Here is a 22626-nt window from a genome sequence, read left to right on the forward strand (position 1 = left end):
GCAGACCCTCATAAGCCCTAGAAATGCTAGAAACGTCATTCATTTCCAACAACCATTGCTCTTTCTGATGGCTACTAAAATCTAAAGTACAAGCATTGACAGGAAATAGTATTTTTAGAACTACTGCAACAATTAAGGATTGCTGTTTCTTTTGTAGCTTTACAATTATTTGAGATAAGATTTAATAAGACTTTTAAATGTTCAGCTAAGCTGAGAGCCTATTTCTTAATATGATGAGCACTGTAAGTAGGAAACTCTGAAGCACCTTCTGCCCCCAATTACAGAACTAAGTCAAGCCAATTGATTAGGTGGGTTTGCTCCATGCACAGAAGATATAATTCACTGAAATTAAATTTAAAAGTTAATGAGCAGACTGCAGAGAAAACAGCTTCCACCTGAAGGGAGTGAAAAAAAATCTCAATTTAACCCAAAGGAAAAGCGAAGGAGACCCTATCCCCGTAAGCTAATTGTCCGCCTTGTGCTATAGGGGATGCTCTTGCTTAGCTTACACGTGAAAGACACTCCCTTCTCCCCCTGCAAGCGCTAATATGAGACCTTAAATAAGCCAACTTCCTTGAGCACAGCCTGGAGACTAGAATGAGCATGCCTCGCAAGTCAGAAACAGAGCAACGTGTCTGATTATCAGTCAGGCTGAAGAACATCTCCAACCAAGACCATCGCAGGAAAAACACTCATGTTTGAACTAAAACAACCGGTGAACTGCCACAACTGGCATATTTTCATAGTCTTTGTGTACACAAGCTCTGGATTAGCCAGCATCTCAGCTAGCTCTATCTGGATTCCCTTCTTTTGAAAGAAAGTTAAGGAAAACACACCCATCAGAAAAGGTCAGTGGCCAAACTATTAGGAAGAAATAAAAGCACAGGGGAAGAACATATGTAGTGACTCATTATATGTGTGCTGCCGAAACTCTAACAGTGAGCACAACACTGACTTTTCACAGAAGCCACACTTAGTTTGCAGAACTGTTGAGCCAAACAAAGCATTAATCAGAACTCTTATTTTGTAAGAAATTCTCAGAACTCTCTTAGAGCTGCCACCATCAATGAGTGTACCCCGCGGCTCAGAGAGGAGCTGATCTAAAGCACTGTGAAGAGTTGTGCCCTTGGAGGGCAGCACAACAAAAGCTCTACCTATTTTAAGTGTAAAACCATGCAAAGTGAATGGCCTGAGCATCTCAGGTGTGCAGAAAAACACTCAACCTGGAACACATTATGAATCTCATAAGGTGCGTGGGAATTCATTTTATGCTGTCACTAGAATACACGGTCACAGATCACATACAACTAACAGTGTTGCTTTTCACAAAACCAAGTCTGTTCAGAGGTGACCATCTTGCATTTATCTATAGTAACTTTCCAAGATGCATCCTAGTCCTAACCTGAGATTTCACTGCATTCTAGAGTCAGTTTTAACAGTGAGTTCAATTAACCAGGGGAACACTGTGAACTTTAAGTCACATTTGTTCCTTCAAATGCTATTTAGTATCTACTTATTTAAGTAAGGTTGCAGGTTCTTGCTACATTTACTGTTGCACCATTCAGCTCTGGCATGCTCTGTGTTGAGGACGTACTTACGGCAAAGTGAGTCATACCTTAACCTTCTAAATCAGAAGCAGAATGTAGTATGACGCTTATCTTTCTGCCTTTGAATAGATCTTTGTGGGTTCTCTTTGCATTCTTTCTGCTTTTTGCATTCAAAAAGCAGTCAGTAGAACTCTGCAGTCCATGAGCCTTCCCAATACTGCTTTTAGAAGGAAAAATGTTTTCCTATTTATTGCTGTACTATTCACATACTCCATGCCCGCACACACACACACTGTGGCAAAGGGTTTAACTGGTTTACTTGCTCAGCTAAACTTCAAAATCCTCTGCACAGAGCCTGTTATTTACTCTTCTATTTATAATTTTGCATTTAGCCATATTAAAATGCATTTCATGCAAATGAGAGCAGCTTGTCAAAGCAGCCCTGCAAACAGCCAACTTGCACTTGCAGCCAATCATCCATAGAAATTCAACATCTGCTTCCAGACACTGCACTGTGTCCCAGCAAAACATCCACAGAAATATTCCTATGCTGTGGTAACCAACAACTACTTTAGAAATTACAAGTTGTCCAGTTAATTAATTTATTGTGCAGAATCTCAATACCGTTATTATTGGGTAATGTAATGTCTATGCAATTCTAAAAATCCCTGTCATCTAATAACTGAATCAAGCACTCTATAAATAAAATATGGAATCATGCATCTTCCTCAACAAAACTTGTAATTTTAGCAGTGTAAAATCTCTTTTGCTTGATGTAAGCCATTTTCCATAAATAACAGTCACCAACTTCAACTATCATTATCCTGAATTTTATTCTTAACTGGTTTTACTCTTATTTAAGTTGTCCTTTTTCAGTTTAGGACTAAGGTCATTCAGGGTGAGTTCTTTTGTTTTATTTGTCTGAGGCTAAACAAATTAAGTCAGTTATCTACTCGCACTATCTGAACACTGATAAAGTGACAATCGGTTATCTGGAAAATCCCGTTATTCCAAAGGTTAAGATTTAAATGTCAGGATGCTAGAAACCTCCTTATTCAAATCCTTCACCATTCCTGGATGAAGTTTCCTTTGGGCTGCAGATACGAATGGTCCGCTACAGCACACTGCATTTAATATCCATTTACAAACGCATTAGAAAGTATTTCCATGGTCCTCATCACAGAGCATAAGCTTATCCTCTTCCTTTTCCCAGAAGAAAGGCCAACAGCTTTAAGAAATGTCAACAATATATTTAACAGCAAGAAAAAGTACAAGCATTCAGATAGAATATTTTCTGACCAGAGCATTGAACAGTTTCTGCCCGGCAGCTTCTCTATACAAACAGAAAAGGTCTCACAAAGCAGATCAACCTCCCCCAGACTCTTAGATTTTAAAAGAAAAATGAAGAAAAGTAGGGTTCATGCCACACGAAAATAAGAAATAACCTGCACAACTTTGCAAAAGCTGACACTACCTTCAGAAAAATAAGCTGCAAATGCTTCTACATTATGAACTCTTTAGGGGATAATGAGCACAGCACAGATCTCTCTGACAAAACAAACTGTTTAATTGATGGGCTAGTGATCACTAGTGTGATACAAAGGTTTTCACTTTGCTGACTTCTTAGGATGGAGAATATTGGTTATTTTCAAGACATTGTTTACCATTATCGATTCTAAAATACAAAAGAAGTTCAGAGATTTAAAAGAAACCAAGAAACCCATAAGGTCCAAAAAACATCAGTAACTCATCCCCTAAACTGCTCCACAAAACTTTGCATTTCCACACACAGGCTGATGTGGACTTGTACCATGTGGGGATAAAGAACAGGAACGCTGACAGATCTTTAGCTGTCACTGTAGCAGTAACACATTTATAGAAGTACTTGTCCTTCCTAGAGTTCAACAACAAAAACAGCATCCTTAACCGCTCGGCACCTTTTTCTAAATCATCCATCTCATACTCACAGATCATTCCAGTGCTTAAAGTAAATCAGAAGGAAGTACAGCCTATTCTTGAATTTCCACAATTTCAACATCCAGAATCAGTAAACAAATGAGACAAAAATACTTCAAGTACATCACAACTTTGCGAGGAATGAGGTATGTGACAACGATGCAACAAAAATATTTCATATATTCCAACTAGTAGAACAATGAAATTCTTAGATTAACTCCTATTTAATTATTTAATTGGAAGAGAATAGTCTATTTCATGCAGTACACAACTCAGGTCTAAATAACCTCTAAATTTCATATGAGGAAGTCCTCTGTCTTTTGAAAGGCTTTAAAAAAAAAAAAAGAAAACAGGCAACTCTTACCATTTTGATGCCAGTAGAAAACGTGACTGGTTTGACAGGTTTGGGTTTTTCCACTTGCATTTCTAGCTGAGTAGATCTGTCCTTATGCTGAGCTAAAAGCAGTGAAGCAGGAAGACTGGAGCTCTCCTGTAAACATATAAGGAACAAATATGAATGTTACAATAAAACAAATATTAATTAACATCTCATATTCTTCCGAACCACAAGTTGTGTCTGAAAGGCCATTGCTAGTGGAGCAGCGTAATGCTAAGTAGCCTCTCTACGAGAAACGGTTTACAGAAAACGATCATTTTCAGTAATAAGAAAAAGCTGCAGCAACCTCATAAATCAAAGTAACTTGCAAACAACCATTTTTATAGAATCCACATTAAAGACAATATAACAGGCTCCTTATTCCAATTGGCCAATGCAACTATATTTATTAAAATAAAAAAATTAGAACTTAATCAGAGAAGGAATAATACCAAGTAGTATAACTTGGATCAGATGTTTATCTAAGACGCATTCTTTCTACCAGTGAACTCAGACCAGTTTGAAATTGTTTCCCATTAGATTTCACCTGAGGCCGTTTGGAAACGATCCTTGCTCTGCTTTTCACAATGGCACTATTGTAAGCACAACCAACAGCATATTTATTTTCTCCTTCAACTTATTTTAGGGAAGCCAGCCAATTTAAAAAAAATATATATATAAAAAGTAATAAAATGAATACTTAAGCAAATGAACTACTTAATCCTTTAGAACAGAATTATTATTAACATGCAGGTCTGTAACTGCATTCTGGAGAGAGTCAGAAAACTACTCAGCCAATAATTTTCTAATAAACTAATGCAACTGTCCACATACACACTGAAATCCTTGGGACTTCCTAGCTAGAATGACCATGAAGTTGAGAGCAGGAAAGAAGTTCAGACAGATTCTTCCCGGACTGCTCTAGCATTGTGTGTTACTCCTAAAGCCCTCAAATGTCACACACACTTCTGTTTTGCAGAATCAAGCAAATACTGAACTAGGAACCATATTTTCTACTCACAAAACCAAACAAACTTTAATAAATGGGACTGTTTTTTTTAATTCAGGGTAAGAAGCTGAACGTTTTCAATGCCGTGAGACACCTCGCAGTTCATGGCATCCCAGAGAAATCTTCTAAAGTGACCATGAGCAACAGTGATAGAATCATAGGATAGTTAGGGTTGGAAGGAACCTTAAAGATCAGCCACTTCCACCCACCTTGGAATGGGCAGGGACACCTCCCACTGGCTCAGGCTGCCCAAGGCCCCATCCAACCTTGCCCTGAACACCTCCAGGGATGGGGCAGCCACAGCTTCCCTGGGCAACCTGTGCCGGTGTGTCACCACTGTATGTCATGCCAAACACTGACTTCTCGCATCACTCTCCAGTCCTCTTTGTTCTCTGTTTTTTGCTATGTTCACTTTGTCTTATAACTAGATTGCAAGAGCTAAAAGCAAAAAATCTCCCATGACAAGATCTGGTCCAGAATCACAAATATAACAAGTAAAGCACAGGATGCTAGTAACATTCCTGCGATTAACCAGGAGGAGGGGAAGGAGGAGGTTAAAACTAAAAGTATAATAACAAGACGTCTAATTTCTGTACAACTCTGAGAAAATGTGGACCACGACTGCATTAGTTTACAGTCTGCATCTTCAAAGTGTTAGGAGTATCCCCAATCACCATGCAGCTGCACGTGCTGCTGGCTGTCAGCAGAGTTTAAAGGTGCTGGATTCTTTTAATAATCAGTTTTAATATGCTGGGGGAGAAGGGAAGAGTGTGAAGCGTTCTCTGGTTCATTTTGCCCTCTCATATTCCTTAAATGTTCCTGCGTTTCAAATATAATAAGTAAAAGAAGGCAATTTTTGTAGCAGCTTCTCTAGAGTTCACACAATGACCGGTAACCAGATTACACAACTGTGGGAAATTCACACCGCGCTGGCAAGCCAGCACATCCGTGATTGTTTATCCTTTCTAATATGCACATAGTCTTTCTGCTAACTGTTAACACACCTGAAAGGTTCAATCCTGTAAGCATTTATCCATACCGACCATTTTCTGTATGGGGAAAAGAAACTGTCAAACAGTACGAACAAAGCAAAATGCAAAAACGTCTGAAAGATTTGTTTCAAAATCCCTGAGGTTCTGGTAAACGTGGGGACACGATGTCTTTAAGGCAGCTTGCCCTTTGCTTGACTCCAAGCTGTGCCACGGCCCAGGGAAAACCTGCCTGTCTGCCATGTGCTGCAATGCTGGTTTGCTCATGGCCAGGAAGTATGGGCTCTTGGAGAAGAGAGAGCAAGTCCCACAATACAGAAGACATTTAAATGCAGAACCATAATCCTCTGTATACAGGTGAGAGAGTTCATACAGTAAATAAGGGAAGTTCTTTAATATCTTACTCAGCCGTGACTGTCCAAGTCTAGGCTGGTTAAAAAAAAAAATAAAAAAACACCAAGTCAAAACAGAACTCAGACACAATTTCTCCTATAACATATAAAATGCATGTGAGACTACAAATTTAAATTACAACAAGGCATTGCGCTTCCAAAGTGAGAGGTTTTATTGTAAAGGAGGTCACTTATAAGAGATGTAATAGAAAATCCGCTGAATTTAGTACTGGCAGGCAAAAACATAACAGACAGCGGCTGAGACGAAGCACCCAATTGCTCTTTCAAGAGCCTGCAGAGCTTGAGCTGCCTGCATTGCCTCGCTCACCCCTTCAGCGAGTGACCCTGGCCTTCCCCACCCTGCTCCCAACCAAGGATGGGTTTGTGGAGCCTTGGCCCCAGGTCCAGTTTGTTCTGCAGGAGCCACTGCACTCCCCAGGCTGACCAGAAACCAGAGCCGGCCACACAACATTCTAAATACCAAATACTTCTGTGCCTTTTTCCTTGCCTCTGGACTACCTAAATTATAACCTTTTAGAAGCCCGGACAGTACTCTCACACACTTCTGTAAACAACTGAGACCTTTACTCCACATCATAATACTATAAATAACACAGAAGAAATCGTGAATCTCCTCGTTTGTTAGGATTTCAGCACAGAAGGTAAATTTTTCTTCTTGGAAGAGGAAACACTTGACATCTCTACCTGCACCAGACAAAAAAATCTGTCTTAAGTCTTCTCCCAGTATTGGCCAGGGAGGAATCTTAAAAATAAAAAGACCAAGCCCTAGGTGGTCACTTGGTCAAGTGGGCTGCAGGTTCCCCACACCAGGTGACACATCCAAAAGAGACAATTCCAAACCAACAGGTGAAATGTCAGCTCCCCACCTTCCTCTACACTCACAATCCTGCTTAGTCAGTAGTTTTGCCACCGGTATTACTGTAGCCAGAACTTGATCCGTGTTGGTTTAGCACAGTACCAGCAACCACAGATATAAGATCGTTTTTCTTAACATAGTTCTTCACACCGCTACTGCTTACGGTTGCTTTTGCTGCATTTCTCAATTAAGTTTTACTTATGATCAGTTTTGTTTTCAGATTTGCAGCACAGCAATAGAGGGATTTCAGAGACCATAGGAAATGTTTATTTGTTTAAACAGCTGCTGGTTTTCCAGAGACTTTGTAAGTCATCAAACAAACACTTCAGCACTCGTTTTATAAACCTTTAGTATTACAAAACAAGTTGTGGCTCAAATGTAAGTTGACAGTGCCCCTTCATAAGAGGCATAACTTCAAATTGCCCATTTTTCTTCCCCAAACTTTAAAAGTCACCTTTCTGTTGTTTTTAGAATATTAATATATGTTTTAATAGCAATACATATGCAATCACAGTTAAAACTACCTATTTTGGTCATGTTTTAAAGATTATTTATAACCAGCCTTTCCTCAAGCCATCTGGTGAAGTAGGTTTCCTGTAAAACCAATAGTTGTGTGAAAAAACCTAAACCAAACACACACCACCACTGGCCTCTACCAAGTTAAGAAAGTGTTTTAGAACAGAACTGAATTAAGTTGAAAAACAGCTCAATATCCCTATTTTGAGCCACTGAATCCAAGTTCACAGTAGAGTTATTATTAATTGATCCATAACTCAAACAATTGTGTGGATTGTAAGCACTTTTAACTTTAAAAAGAGATTGCTAGATGCAAAGTTACAGACTTGGAAGATTTTCAAAGACCCTTCCTGCTCATCTTTGCCTTTGTCTACAAAAAAAAACAAAACACCATCTCCTTTCAGCAAAACCAGTGACAGGTTGCCAGGGCTCCTGGCTGAGAAAAACACCATGAAACTCCTAAACTGCACATCAATGTCCTCTCTGCGTGTCAGTGCCTCTGCGCTGGTTCAAAGGGGAACTCCATCTTTCCCAGAAGAGTAGAAAAGTGTCTGTATCTTGAGTAAGGACTGATAATACAAAGCAGGAACTAACGCTGTATTAACGTGAGATAAACCAAAATAAGAGAGGAATTCCGATTTAAATCCACTGAGCAGCTTTAAATCATGCTGACACAGCTGCACCCATGTATGCACATATACATAGTTCTTTTTTTTTCTGATTTCCTTCATGGTTACACAGACGGTTCTCATGGGTGTTAGAGCACATGAAGGTGTGTTTTTAATACACACGCGTATTAAAAAATTGACATGTAAGTCCTGCTTAAATAACAAATTTTTTTAGCTTCTCTATGCTCACACATGAGCATTGCATTTCTGACGTGGAATCAGTAGTAAAATCGGCTAAAGACAAGATTAACACAATTTCCAGAAGTAGCTTGAGTGTTTCTTCCGCCATCTGTACACCTCTCCAAAGAATCTGAGCTCTGTTCACTTCAAAAGGAACAACTCACACACAAAAAGTTTGCAGTAAGGGAATGTGACACACTCAAGGTAATTTATTTTATTTTTTAGTAGCTTTTGAGTACACAAGGATCAAAGAACATTCAGGTGCTCCAACTCCAAAAGAGGTGACGAATGCTCCAATAACTCATGAGATGACCATCTCCTGTTCTCCACTAACTCCTCTCAGGAGAGGCAGCTAAGCTCATGAAGCAGCTCCTGATTACCACTCTGCTTCAACACACCAGACTGTCGACCACCAAGGACTGCTTAGCAAGCCCACAGTGGTAAGAGTTCACGACAACTGAACCAACCTAGTAGCTCCTCTCAACCGACACTCACAAATCGCATGATCAGGCACATAGAAAAGCAGATGCAATTGTCACCAGCTGAAGGCAATACAAACAGGCAGTCACTTGGCCTCAGACATGGCAGAACCTCACCTACCATACAACAGGTTCAAGCTGGAGGAATCACCACATCAGCAATGCCAACGCAAGCCTTCCTTCATCACTGTCAATGACTTAAGTAGAAATATGGACTCCTATACATGCTTTTCTTCAGACATGCAGTCAAGTGTCAGCTAATAAGTAAACTGGTAGAGTGGTTGGACTCAGTAAAGCAATTTTGGAAAGAGGCCTCCACAGGTCAATTAGCAACGAGTAAAGAACATTTGGTGGAAGCTCACTAGGAGAAGAACGAACAAAAAAATCGGAACAGGTAGAATGAGGAAAATAGCCACCTTCAAATACCCCAAAAAATTTCTGGATAAGGTTCTAGAAAAGAAAAATGCAGGATTAATTTTGAGCTGAAAACAGCCACAAATGCTCTCCCAGAATTCATTTCTAACCAGCACTGGACATTCTGGACAATGAGTCCAATTACATCTATGAATCCCAAAAGTACTCTTCCTCTAGTCCTTCACTTCCCAAAATCAGAGTTGTTTGTAATATTTAAACGAATTACACATGAGGAACAGTAATGTAAAACATGCAAGATGGGGCAAGGGGAAGATATGTTAATTTCACACAGTTAACCACTGTTACAGGTTGCCCAGGGAAATTGTGGCTGCCCCATCCTTGGAGGTTTTCAAGGCCAGGCTGGATGGGGCCCTGGGCAGCCTGAGCTAGTGGGACGTGTCCATGCCCATGGCAGGGGGGTTGGAACTGGATGATCTTTAAGGTCCCTTCCAACCCAAACTATTCTGATTCTATGGTGTAGATAGTGTCAAGATACTTGCTGTTTGCTCTTCTAGTGAGTATTCAAAGCCTCTAATTTCATTACTCACCAACTCATCCAAGAGTGCCTGCTTATTCTTCCTTTTCATCATCTGTTGTAGTTGCTCTTCTTTCTGTATAAGTAGTCGCTTTTGTTCATTTTCCTGTCGCTCTACCTCTAAAGCTGCCTCCAGCTCTTCCTGTTCCCGCATCTGAAATGGAAATTAGAAATCAACTCATAGGAATCTTCCTCTTTGTGTGGGCAGAGCTCATCCGCTGCCTACAACAAAGGACCTCGGACAGACCAAGTGATTGGAACACAGCCAAACTCCACCTGCAAAAGTGGGATTCTAGGTAGAATCCTAAGACACTAACCGTCATGACTAAGATGATTCTACCTTGTTTTACTGTCCGGTGCAAAGTTAGATTGTTTTTTTTCCCTTGCTGCTCTCTGCAGTAGAAAGTAACATTGAAAGAGCCAAGATACAAATGGTAAGTGGGTTATTAAAAACGTAATCCCACAACACATTTCTGATCACCTCCCGATCAGCTGCATCTTGTGTGCAAAGTACACTGTGTGCTTCTTAACAGTAGTGCAGAGGAACAATAAGAAATTACAAATGTGTGAATATTAACAAGGAAGATCACAAGCTAAAACATATTTAAGCATCAACTGTAAAAAAAAGGTCCCATTGCCAAAAAATACGGGATTTTTCCTATAATTTGGATGGAAGTCATATACCACAAGAGAAGGCAATAACAAGAACTAGTCACTATGTACTACTTTCCGTATTTACTTCTTTAGAAGTCTTTTTTAACCTGTAAACTATCAAGTTATCCGTATTTGAAAATCATAGTGGAATAAAAAAGAGGAGGGCTCAAAGATGGAGGGGAAGGATTACAGCTAAACAACTTTATCAAGAAAAGGGTATTAAAGAACAGTAGTTCGGTGGTAAGAAAGTATAGGACTAAAACACATGGCAAACATTTTCCAAATCTTCCCCACCAAAAATGCTAAAGCAACGGAGATGAAGTAAAAACACAATGATAATTAAAAATTTCATAAAACTTAAATGGATGATTAAGCCACAGAAGCAGTTTCAGCAAAACATTATTGCAGCCAAAATCTTAGTAAAATCTGTTCTCATAACAAAAAGACCTAAAGTTATATTGCAAAGCACAGTGACCTGATACATGCCAGGATATGCTGAAAAACACCCGTTTACGAGGCAGACTGAGCCAGTGGGTCCCAGCAAGGCCCGATTACTCCTGGATGCAAGAGCTAACAGGTCTCGTCACGTGCCACAGAGCCAACAGAAGCTGCTTTCATTTTGTAACCAGAAGTGACACTGGTAAAGAGCTGGTCACCAACCAGTGACCACCTAAGTCTGGATTCTCTTTGCGTTTAATGAAAGAAACAAGCAAAACAAACAAAAAAAAAACCAACTTGCTAATTGAAGTTATTCTGAGAATTGAAGGACTTAAGTTCAGTCAACAGAACTGAAGAGCTCAGCGTCTTTAAGACACATCAAGCCTCTTCCACATTTATGTCTAAAGACTGCCTGGAATTTGCACTGAAACAGAAGAAAATATGTGGGGAAGCGCTAACAGACCCAGTCTGAAGAACCAGCCCAGAAAAATTAGTCAGAAATAAGTAAACTGTTAAACAAACCTAAACCAGATCAGAATACAGCAAAAAGTCAGAATTATCATAAATTAGATCAAATTCCTTCTGAAAGGAAAACCAAACAAAACAGAAAAACAGAAGAGATGCACTCCACAGGCAGTGAGGGTTGTGTCAAGCTTACAGACAACCTAGACGCATTCCCAGCATCTAAAGAAACAAAGGTGATCACGGTGAAGCCTGCAGGAAAGTCAAGAGAGCAAATGGTAAGAAGTGAGTTTCACCACATTCAAGAAAGGACAATCAAAAAAATTTAAACAGACTTACATCATGGAGTCCAGATAAAACTATTTCAAGACTGAACAAAGCAGAAAGTGAAATTCAACGCCTTATGACAAAGTAGGAAGTAACAAGTTACCCTATAACTGGAGAACAGCAGGTATTTAAGGAAGACGGCACACTTGGGAAACCTGTAGACTGCTCAGAGTGCAAGGCTTTATATATATTAAAAGAATACATGTATTTATGTATATATATAGAAATCAATTTATACTGACAAGAACCTCTTCTCCAAGAGTTCTTCACCTTTTTATCCAAACCTGTCTACTTAAACTCTTTCTCCGCAGAGTCCTGCATCAAACCTACACATCTAGCAGATGCGTTACTACACGAGTAGTAAGATCATTAGGAATTAGCTACAAAGATGAAGAACACAGCTTGCATTGACAGAAGAACAAGCAGTTATTCAAATTCCTGAGGTGACTATTTCAGTAACTTAATATTTTTATTTTTAAGAAGAAATGACAGATTCCTGAGGACAAAAGTAGCAGAAGTGAGATGTAAAAACTTCAAAGACCATGGATTTGGAGATACTAATTCATCAGTTAAAAACCAAACAGAAGAAAACACAACGCACTACTTGATCACTGTTGCTTTTGAACTTCCTGTATGACAGTGCTACAAGAGAACAGCAGCCTTAGGATCCTGTATGTCAATGTATTTCCAGTGGAGATGGGAAAACAGTGTTCTTTTACAAGAGGCTGTTAAGATCTTGGCTACAATACCACTTTCAATTCCGGTCCTTTCTGTTTTTCTAACACCACTTCAAACTAGAACAGACAAAGGGTAAAAAAAACACAAAGAGGGACAGAGAATACTTATATTCCTCAGAAGCAAACTATTACAGGGGACAGAAAAGTTTATGTCAGTTCAAGAATGAAGGGACATTGACTAGCTGTAAGAAATTTAGATGAGAAATTAGAATACCTTTTACCATTTAAGGAGCAAAGATATTTCACAACCTTCCAAAAAAAAAAAACAGAGAGAGAAAGCACTCTTTCAGCTTTTGGGAGAAAGGTAAATTTACAGGCAAGATCATGCAGGTTTCGTAAGAGCAACTGCATCGAGTCTATTATTATGTTTCAATTGTTGAAAAAGAAATCTTGACTATTTCAAATGTTAAAAAAGAAATAAAAAATAAATGTTTCCAGATCTCCAGTAATTCTGGATTCACACAGGCTTGCCCAGCTTCCCCCAGACAGCCTCTTGCACAGCAAGACCATACAGCAGAGAAAACAGAAGGCCCAGGGAGCTTGGGCGGATACAGAGCATTACTGTGCTGCTCGATACAATCATGCAGCCAGTGCACAGGCTGCCTGCGACTATGTTCACGAGCAAAAGGTAGGCGACAGGCAAAGCACACTATTCTCATGGTGACCCTAGAGGCTGTACCTACATTGTAAAATAAGACATGCAGCCAAAGATTTGGCAGATCTCCTCAAGCTCCGATGCGCAGAATATTACGTGGTGTCAGAGACAGGACAGCAGATCAGAGGTGGACCCCTAAGGAAATTTCCTTGCCTTTAAAAGGAAGAGGTTGAAGTAAACATTTTTCAGATTCCAGTCTCCTCCTGTGAAATCCTAAAGTTAAAGAAATCACTGGGACTTTTGCCACAGACTTCAGGGGAGTGAGGATTTCACCCCTACTGATTTGAAAGCAAGGCCTCAGCTCAATTGGAATACAAACACAAAATCTTGTTATGTCACACTCTGGGCAGACATTTTCCTCCGAGAAGCAATAACAACATGTATTTTTATACTGAGAAAATACTTAACAGATTAAACTTTTCTTACAGAAAGAAATGCTTGCAAGTTTATTTTTAAAGAACAAAATGATATCTTTAAAAGAATAAACTTTCAGAGAAGCACATGTTTTGCATACAGATCATGTATACAGTCCTCCTGATGTTATTGTTATCAGCTCTTGAATGAAAGTCTTAATGTTTGTTTCAACGTCTTTCATTTTAGATCTTGCATAAACCAGACCTGTGCTTTCCCTCAACTTTACAACTCTCTCCTGAGAGCTTCATAATGTCTGTGTCCAGATTCCTTTTTTCATATAGATGAGAAAGGAATGATTGTCCTGGTATAAGAATGAACTTGGACTCTCCTGGATGTTGTCCAACAACACTGCCAGCACGCATGCGTTGGTGATATGTTAGATGCAGAATTTACTGCCTGTCCCTCTGTTCAAACACTTCCCAAAATAAAGCATAACTACATTTTAACTATCAATTTGATGTCTTTAAACAGCATTAAACATCAGTATCACACACTATTAGCACATTATGGGTAGAAATTAACATATTATTTAGTACAAAACGAGATCTGGAGAGTGCCCTCAGTTTTGACTCGGTTTTAAGACGTTACAGAGAGTCCTTCACTTCAAAAACCCTTTAATTCTTTGAATACAAATAGTAGGGGAGAGAAGAAATTAACTAACCAGTTTCATCTTATTTTTCTGAATTACTTCTTTGTTCTCCTTCTGGTACAGTTCCATTTTCTTTTTGGTGTTCTCCACATCCACATTGTTGGTCAAGTTAAATACTGCATAAATATTAGAAAGACAGCAAGAAAAAGAATTAGGTTGGCATTTGTGACTATGACAAGGAAATACTACTCTTACTTTCTCTAACCCTTCCAGCCCAAGATACAAATGTCAAAATAACATAATTTCTTTAAATGCACCCTGTAAAGCAAGACATAACCTGCTAAATCACTGCAAACTTCACCAGAAGCCAGCAGAGTTCCTTTAGGTTTATACGTCTGTAGAAAAACTGAGTTTTGCATCATATTTCATTGTACTGATAATGACACACATGAATAATTACAATATTATTTGTAAAATATTGACCTTTTGAAGTAGCAGTCACAGCTAAGACAGTGATTCCTGTAAAATTAAATTACACTAAACACATGCATATTAAGACAAGGTTAGAAATTCAGTCATTTCATTTCATAAGAGTATCGAATGCACAGAGACCTTTCCAGCTCTCAGGTACACAAAAAACTTACACATAATTTGATAACTTAAAAGGCACCAATGTATAACTACCCTTATTATTAGGAATCTGCAGATGGATGCAGATTAATGAGTTATATGACATGCTTTTGATGTGTCTTGAAAGTGACTGTATCTCACATGAGTAAGCAGGGTCGGCCAGCAAACTCCATAGTTTAGCACACTCCCAATTATCTATACATGGCATGGAAGCTACCTCAAGAGACGGAATAGTTTCTATAATCAACAGCTTGAAAGATGTAGATGGCTTGGATGATCAGTAATTTGATCCCATGTCTGAGCCTTTCACCCTTAGGTCACTGGTTCAGCTGTGGGTCAAGTGAATTCCAACTGAAAGCCATTATCACTGGGAAGTCACTTAGTGATCATCATCCAAAATGGATGCTGGGCTGATGCCCATGGCCATAAAGCTATTGAAGACCATCAACGTACAGTGCTCAAACCCTCAAAGAGTTTTCCATGTGGCTACAGTAAATTTACAAGGGCAGCAGAGAACTTTGCACTAGAAGTGAGAAATCCTTTCAAGAACAAAGGCACAGCGACTGTGCCGAGTCAAACCCTAAGGAAGGCAAGGAGGTTCTAGTGGAAACAGCCAGCACAGACCTTGGAAGGTTGTGGTTCAGTTCTGTCCTCCCAGGTTCTCAAGTGGTCAAGCCAAATGAACCCTCCCATAGCAGAGGGGTTGGAACTGGATGATCTTTAAGGTCCCTTCCAACCCTAACTATTCTATGATTCCATATGTGCCACTGCCAAGCAATTCGTGTGTGGCTGCTCGAGAAAAATGGAAGGAAGCATGAAATCTGTGCTGTTACCCATCAGAACAGCACACATCTCAGCCTGGCAAAGATTACAGTCCTTCTTTCTGGTAAGATGGCAGAAATTACCTTGTTCGAGGGTTCCAGACAAGACAAACTATGACTAGCCTGACCTGGCAAACCATTTGAGAGCAGCAAGAGAAACAGCAAGAAATCAAAGCAGGGAAAGAAAACACGGAAGGTCCAAAATGCCAGAGTTATAGGATATAGCTCAGTTCTACAATACCAGCTGAGCAGCAGCTCACTACAGCCCAAAAGGGGCAGTCCTGCTCTTACATCCCTCACAACAGGCACGGGTATCACCCTTTCCCCTGCTCCGACTCCAGGACTCCCCAGATGCTTTGTGGTGTCAAAAGAAACCTTCCAGTAACATGGCTCAACAAAAGGGCCGGAAGAGTGTCAGACAGTGCAAAGGAAGCAGTAGAAATGTACAGATGAGAACAGAAATACTCACTTTTCAAGAGTACTGAACCACCACAACATCTTGATCTCATCAAAAGTATTCAGTCCTTCCTTGAACTGCAGCAAAAAGGGCTAAAGCAGGATACAGCTGAAGAAATTCCTAACCTTAAACATACAAAATGCTGTACTTATTTTTTCCTTTTTTTCCAAATAGTACACAGCACCAAGAGGACTGAGATTTTAACTTGCCCTGCCTCCTAAAACAGCTGAACTCTTCCACCCTCACTTCATCATCCTCACTTGAGAAGCAATCTGAGATGCAGGCTGGTTTTGTGTTTTAAGCATTTGAAGGAATCAAAATCTGGGTTGAACTTCCAACCTTTCTGCTGTTCCTGGGCAGATCATTTGGCCTCTATACTGGAGGTCTCCCACTTCTACAAACCAGGAGCAGGGGATAAAGCTTCCTTTCTCCTATATATAGTCTTGACCTCATCCCAGGTGGAACTTCTGGGTACTGCTATAATGCAAACAAACCCTTCAGAGTTCAGCTCCTTGGTTTCTGGAAGCAAGTTACTCATTTCAAATGTATCTAAATTCTGTTCTCTCCAAAAAGCATAACATTTTCCGAGTTCATATTTTGACATACATACACTTGGTGGTCACAGCAGCGTTTCCTTACTAAAACGCACTATTTTAGCGTAAATTTTAGTATCTTAATGGAGGTTTGACCTCCAAATTCCAACCCTACAGTTCCCAGCTGACAATCAGCTTAATATTTAATTATTGTGGCAGAGAGGAATCGTCATGTGAAAATGCTGGCACATAATCAGATCAGGGCTCTGCAATGACAGCAGCTGCATGGGAATGTCAGCACTTCCTACAACTTAAATCCACACAGCAGCTCTCCAAACGCTTCAGTGACGACACAAGAAAGAAATAGCATATGAGACATGCTGTTTTAGCAGGATGCCCAGATGCCACCTTCAGGTGCAAGAGGAGGAGCAAGATGAGACACCAAATGCCTTTAGGCTCCTGAACTTCCTGGGTATTTCTCTAAAAATAATCCAGCAAGAAGCTGATGGTCCAGATTTTGCAACTATTGCTGCTTGACACATTCAGCAGTTGTGGTTTTTTCCCCCTTTCATAGTTATAATTGGTTCAATCAGTCACAACCTATGCTTGTAAAACACAAACCATAAGATTTAAAACTCATACTGGGAAAAGCAGGCAAATTTTAGATATATCCATATACCTGCCTTGCCCTGAGAAGGGGAAGCGGAGAGGGATATGCTCAGGTCTTCTTCCTGGTATCTGGTGATGGGATGTGTGGGAATGGTTCAATGCTGCACCAAGGGGAGACTTAGACTGAACATCAGGAAGCATCTCAACTCAGAAGGTGATCAAACACTGGAACAGGCTTCCTAGAGAGGTGGTTGATGCCCTGAGCCTGTTAGTGTTTAAGAGGCATTTGGACGATGCCCTTAATAACACACTTTACCTTTTGGTCAGCCCTGAACTGGTCAGGCAATTGAACTAAATGATTATTGTAGGCCCCTTCCAACTCAAATAGTCTATACTATTCTGTTTAGAACTAATTACAAAAGTGGGTTTATCTTGCTACTTGATATGAAGTAACACTTCCATATAAGAGATTTGGTTCTGCAACAAATTTAGGAAATCTTCAATACCCACCTATATAGCCACCTTAAACGCTCCCTGCTTTGCTCGCAGCAAGGTGAAAGAAGGTTTATAGAATCATAGAATTACAGAATCATAGAATCACTAGGTTGGAAAGGACCTACTGGATCATCGAGTCAAACCATTCCTATCAATTCCTAAACCATGCCCCTCAGCACCTCATCCACCCGTCCTTTAAACACCTCCAGGGAAGGTGACTCAACCACCTCCCCGGGCAGCCTCTGCCAGCGACCAAGGACCCTTCCCGTGAAAAAATTTTTCCTGAAGTCCAGCCTGAACCTCCGCTGGCACAGTTTAAGGCCATTCCCCCTTGTCCTGTCCTCTGTCACTTGAGAGAAGAGGCCAGCTCCCTCCTCTCACCTCCCTCAGGTAGCTGTAGAGAGTAATAAGGTCTCCCCTCAGCCTCCTCTTCTCCAGGCTAAACAACCCCAGCTCTCTCAGCCTCTCCTCGTAAGACTTGTTCTCCAGCCCCTCACCAGCTTCGTTGCTCTTCTCTGGACACACTCCAGAGCCTCAATATCCTTCTTGTCGTGAGGGGCCCAGAACTGAACACAGTACTCAAGGTGCAGTCTCACCAGTGCCGAGTATCTCTCCTTCTGTTTCCCTGCTGTGGCTGGAAACAAACCACAGGTAAAATCCTCTTCATGATCAAATCTTCCCCCCATGCCAGTTCTGCTCTGTCGGTCTTGCTCTGTTCTGTCACTTGAGGACATGGTAGACACCAGCAATCAGAAAGATTCAAACACCCAGCACCCTCAAAGACCAGAACGTATTTTTCCCGTTGAATATGAATGGACAGTCACTGAAAAGGAACATTACCTCAATCCTCAGCATCTGCTCCTCAACACTAAGTTGTGCAAGTTTCACAACCTAAAATACTGAAAAGCTATATTTTATTGCAACAGTGTTAAGAACTGGATGCCTGGATACCAACACCAGTGCCACCAGTCATCTTTTAATGAAGGAGAAGAATATTTTCCCTCCAACAAGGAACACCCTAGCAGCAAAACAAACTATGCTCTTTGACAACACATGGCCAACCAGCCAGCCAGAACATCTTTCAACATTTTGTAGTGTATTTTTCATGAGCTTCAAATGTCTTTTCATCAATATTTAGAGAATATGAATTCTTGCCATTGTATCCTGTAATTCATAGAATCACAGAATGGTTTGGGTTGGAAGAGGCCTTAAAGATCATCCAGTTCCACTCCCCTGCCATGGGCAGGGTCATCTCCCACCAGATCAGGCTGCCCAAGGCCCCATCCAATCTGCCCTTGAACACCTCCAGGGATGGGGCAGCCACAACTTCACTGGCAACCTGTGCCAGTGCCTCACCACTCTCATAGGAAAACATTTATTCTTAATGTTTCACCTAAATCTCCCCTCTTTCAGCTTAAAACCATTACCCCTTGTCCTGCCCCTGCACTCCCCAATAAATTACAGCTGACAAATCCATTTTATAAGGAGCACTAGGCAACAAAAAATAATAACTTCTTTCTCATCTCCTTTGTCCTGTCCACAAGTTACCTGGTTTAAAAAAAAAAGCAAGTATCAAATCAAAGAACACAGTCACTACTACACAACATCTTACCTTTTACACAGCTAGGACTATGTAGTATATTTTCTATTTGGTCTATTTGGATAGAAATTCAAATATTCTAAATATTCTCTTTCTAAAAAATACAGCAAAATTATTTATTATACTAGAAGAAGCAGAAAGAGTTAAAAAACGCTAACTCGTATGCTGCACCTACCCTGAAAAAATATTGGTATAGATCTGAATACAACTGGCAAAGCAGATGGCTGGTTTGAAAAGGTTTCAAAGAGAAGCCAGACTTATTTTTGTCCATGTTGAAATATAGCATAAGCCGATATAAGAAGCCTGAAACCCTTCAGGGAAAAGAAACAGAAGCTGTTTTGTATGCAACAATTATTTATCTACTTATCCATCTCACATTGGTTGGTTTATAAAATGACTTGCCTTGAGACATCTGTTGAAGCATAACAGGAAGACTATTGTGCTTTTCTGAAACATTTAATTCTATTTAGGTAAAACTCCCTACTTCTGAAATTCAGCCCGTACAGAGAGACTTTCGCTGCTTTTCAATACAACAACATTCATTATGCAATTCCACAAGAAACAAATATTTTTTTTCCTAGGAAAAAAAAAAAGATGAAAATTTTAATTATACAGCACACTAATTTGCCTGGAGATGCAGCAGTATGAGTGAATGTCATTTTACTCCAGGACTTTGAGTCCACCAAAATCTCCTTGGTTTAGTCTGAGATACTGCACGTATTTCAAGACTTCTCTTAGTTCCTAAGAGACAGTACTGTTAGCATGTAAAAATATTTGCTATTCAAATAGCAGAAACATTCCTTCCCTGGCAAGACAGCAGATGATTACCCCGATGACAGGGTTTGATCTGCTTCGCTGGTATGAGGCCTTGGAAAAATTTTAAATTACTAAGTATTAGTTTATTATAAAAAAATATTCCTCCCACCCTGCTACAAACAACTCCATCATCATCTTCATAAAATACCAGCTAGAGACCAGGATGGCAGAAGAGCAATGAAAGGAGACACAACCACATACTCAGTCCACCCAGGGGGTCCAAAGGTACTGTGGCCCCTTCTTGTTGGTGCCAACCTCTGTCCCTGTACTTTTAAGAGGTGTAGGAAAGGGCTGAGGGTGAGAAAAGATTGAAAAGGTCCCTTCCAACCAACATTTTTGTGATTGTAACAAAATAATTATGAGAAACAAAATAAAACCCAGCTAAACCAGGAAAACCTAGTTAGGTATTAACAATTATTGCTGTTTATCCTCAGGTGTCTTTTACTGGGTCAATAATTTTCCAGAAAAAACAGCATAGTAATAAAGGATTGAAATTACACAGCCCCATCAGTCTAAGAAAGATCATTTTGGCTGGAACTGTGGCATACGGAAATCTTTGTTCCAAAAAGATGACTGAAATGGATCTTTGATAAAACTGCCCAGTTTCCACTTGGATTATTCCCGTTATCAGGACCAGGAATAGCATCCTTGTGCACAAACAAAGGAAAAAAACAAAAAAACTATAAAACAATGCAACTCACAAGTGATCACAGATACCAAAATCATTTCTATCCGAATTTCACTTGCAAGATAAATGTTCTGAGCAAAACAACTCATCAGGCAGCTGGTATTGCATAAAGTCTTAGAGGAATAACGATACACGGATCTAAAGGGCACAAATACAGCAGCCCTCTTCCAAGCTGAATGTACTGAATGTTTTTATAGAGCAATCATTACTATTAACAATTGCGTTGCGGTAATGCCTAAAGGCCTCATTCAGGTATGAGGAGAATGGTGCCAGGCACACTGCATACACACATGCTGGGAGGCGGATGCTGCTCTGAGAGCATTTAAAAGATCCTGCTCTGAAAGCTACAAGATCCTCCGGGGAAGAAGAAAACCTTGTAAAAAAAGTAAGGAAAATCTGCATGATGTCCAAAGACTAACTTGCAGCAACACTCTAAGGTTTAATTTTGCCTCTCTCTTAACACAGGCATAAACCTTACTTATTCCGATAGATGTTGTCCATATCTTTCCCAAAGGCAGGTTTTAACCCTTTCACTTTATTTTTCTTCCCAGTGTTAATGACAACGAACAGTGTTTACAATATACTCAAATTGTCCAACTGATTTTATTCTGGGGAAAACTTGCTTTAAAATGTGGTTTCTATTTAAAGCCTTGTAGAACACATTTTAGCCCAGAGCGTTATTTAGTGGCTACATTCTCAACCACTTCACAAATGTGTTTTTTATAATAGAAATCTTAAGAAGTGACTACCCTAATGTTTGTTTGACCTTCCCCTCTCACACTTTTGCTATACTAACCAACTCTTTTCTTCAAATAGAAGTCTGTAGGTATAACAATCCTCATATAAAGGGGGAAAATGTGTTTCAAGTGAGGTTGTGCATCACATCAACAGAAAAAGCGCAATTGCTGAAAACGTTGGAGCTGATCTACCTGAAACACTTGGAAAAACATCAGAATCATGCCAGGGTCCCATGTAGTATACACTTATACAGGATGTTTACATCTTGGCTCTGCCAAACAACAACTTCATTCAATCCCCCCCAACAACTTAGAAAACCAAAAGAAAACAGGGGAAAGTGGCACTTTGACCCTGTCACAGAAAACCTGAAAGTTTGGGGTGGGGGAAGAAAGAAGAAATCCAGTTCTCTGTTCTCTTGCTTCCTAACAAAAGGCTTGTAGTGATAGGACCAGGGACAATGGCCATAAACTGGAGAGGGGCAGATTTACACTGGACATTAGGAAGAATTTCTTCACCATGAGAGTGGTGAGGCACTGGCACAGGTTGCCCAGGGAGGCTGTGGCTGCCCCATCCCTGGAGATGTTCAAGGCCAGGTTGGATGGGGCCTTGGGCAGCCTGAGCCAGTGGGAGGTGTCTTTGCCCATGGCAGGGGAGTTGGAACTGGATGATCTTTAAGTTCCCTTCCAATCCAAACTATTCTATGATTCTAACCTGGCAGTTCAAACGATCACCTACTACCAACCTGCTGACCTGCTGTACATGGCTCCACAAAGCAAAACTTTGCTCGACGTGACTACACCCTTCCTTTCTCTTCTTGCAGCTTAGTTTTTCACATGCATGAACAAGGAGGGAATTCACAAACACACAAAAAATGAAATAGCTCCTCTTAGCATTAAAACATGAAGTAACCATACAGAGCCAAAGACACCTTTAACACATGGTTCAGCCATGCCACTCACAACAAGCACAGCAAAAACAGTGGAAGAAGTCACGCTATCGCTACAGACCAGACAACTGTCAGGTAG

General features: G+C 40.2%; 1 protein-coding gene across 1 annotated transcript in view; it reads right to left on the reverse strand.

The window, feature by feature from the left end:
- The window catches only part of MNAT1 (MNAT1 component of CDK activating kinase), a 130912-nt gene that overhangs the window by 65549 nt on the left and 42737 nt on the right, over nt 1–22626 (reverse strand). Inside the window, exons 4-6 of the mRNA XM_054067087.1 lie at nt 14287–14390; nt 9952–10092; nt 3868–3993 (exon numbers count right to left, since the gene is read on the reverse strand). Coding sequence (XP_053923062.1) covers nt 3868–3993; nt 9952–10092; nt 14287–14390 — 371 coding nt within the window. The remainder of the gene's footprint in view (nt 1–3867; nt 3994–9951; nt 10093–14286; nt 14391–22626) is intronic.

Source organism: Cuculus canorus, chromosome 5 (genome assembly GCF_017976375.1).
Source record: "Cuculus canorus isolate bCucCan1 chromosome 5, bCucCan1.pri, whole genome shotgun sequence".
Taxonomy (NCBI): Eukaryota; Metazoa; Chordata; class Aves; order Cuculiformes; family Cuculidae; genus Cuculus; species Cuculus canorus.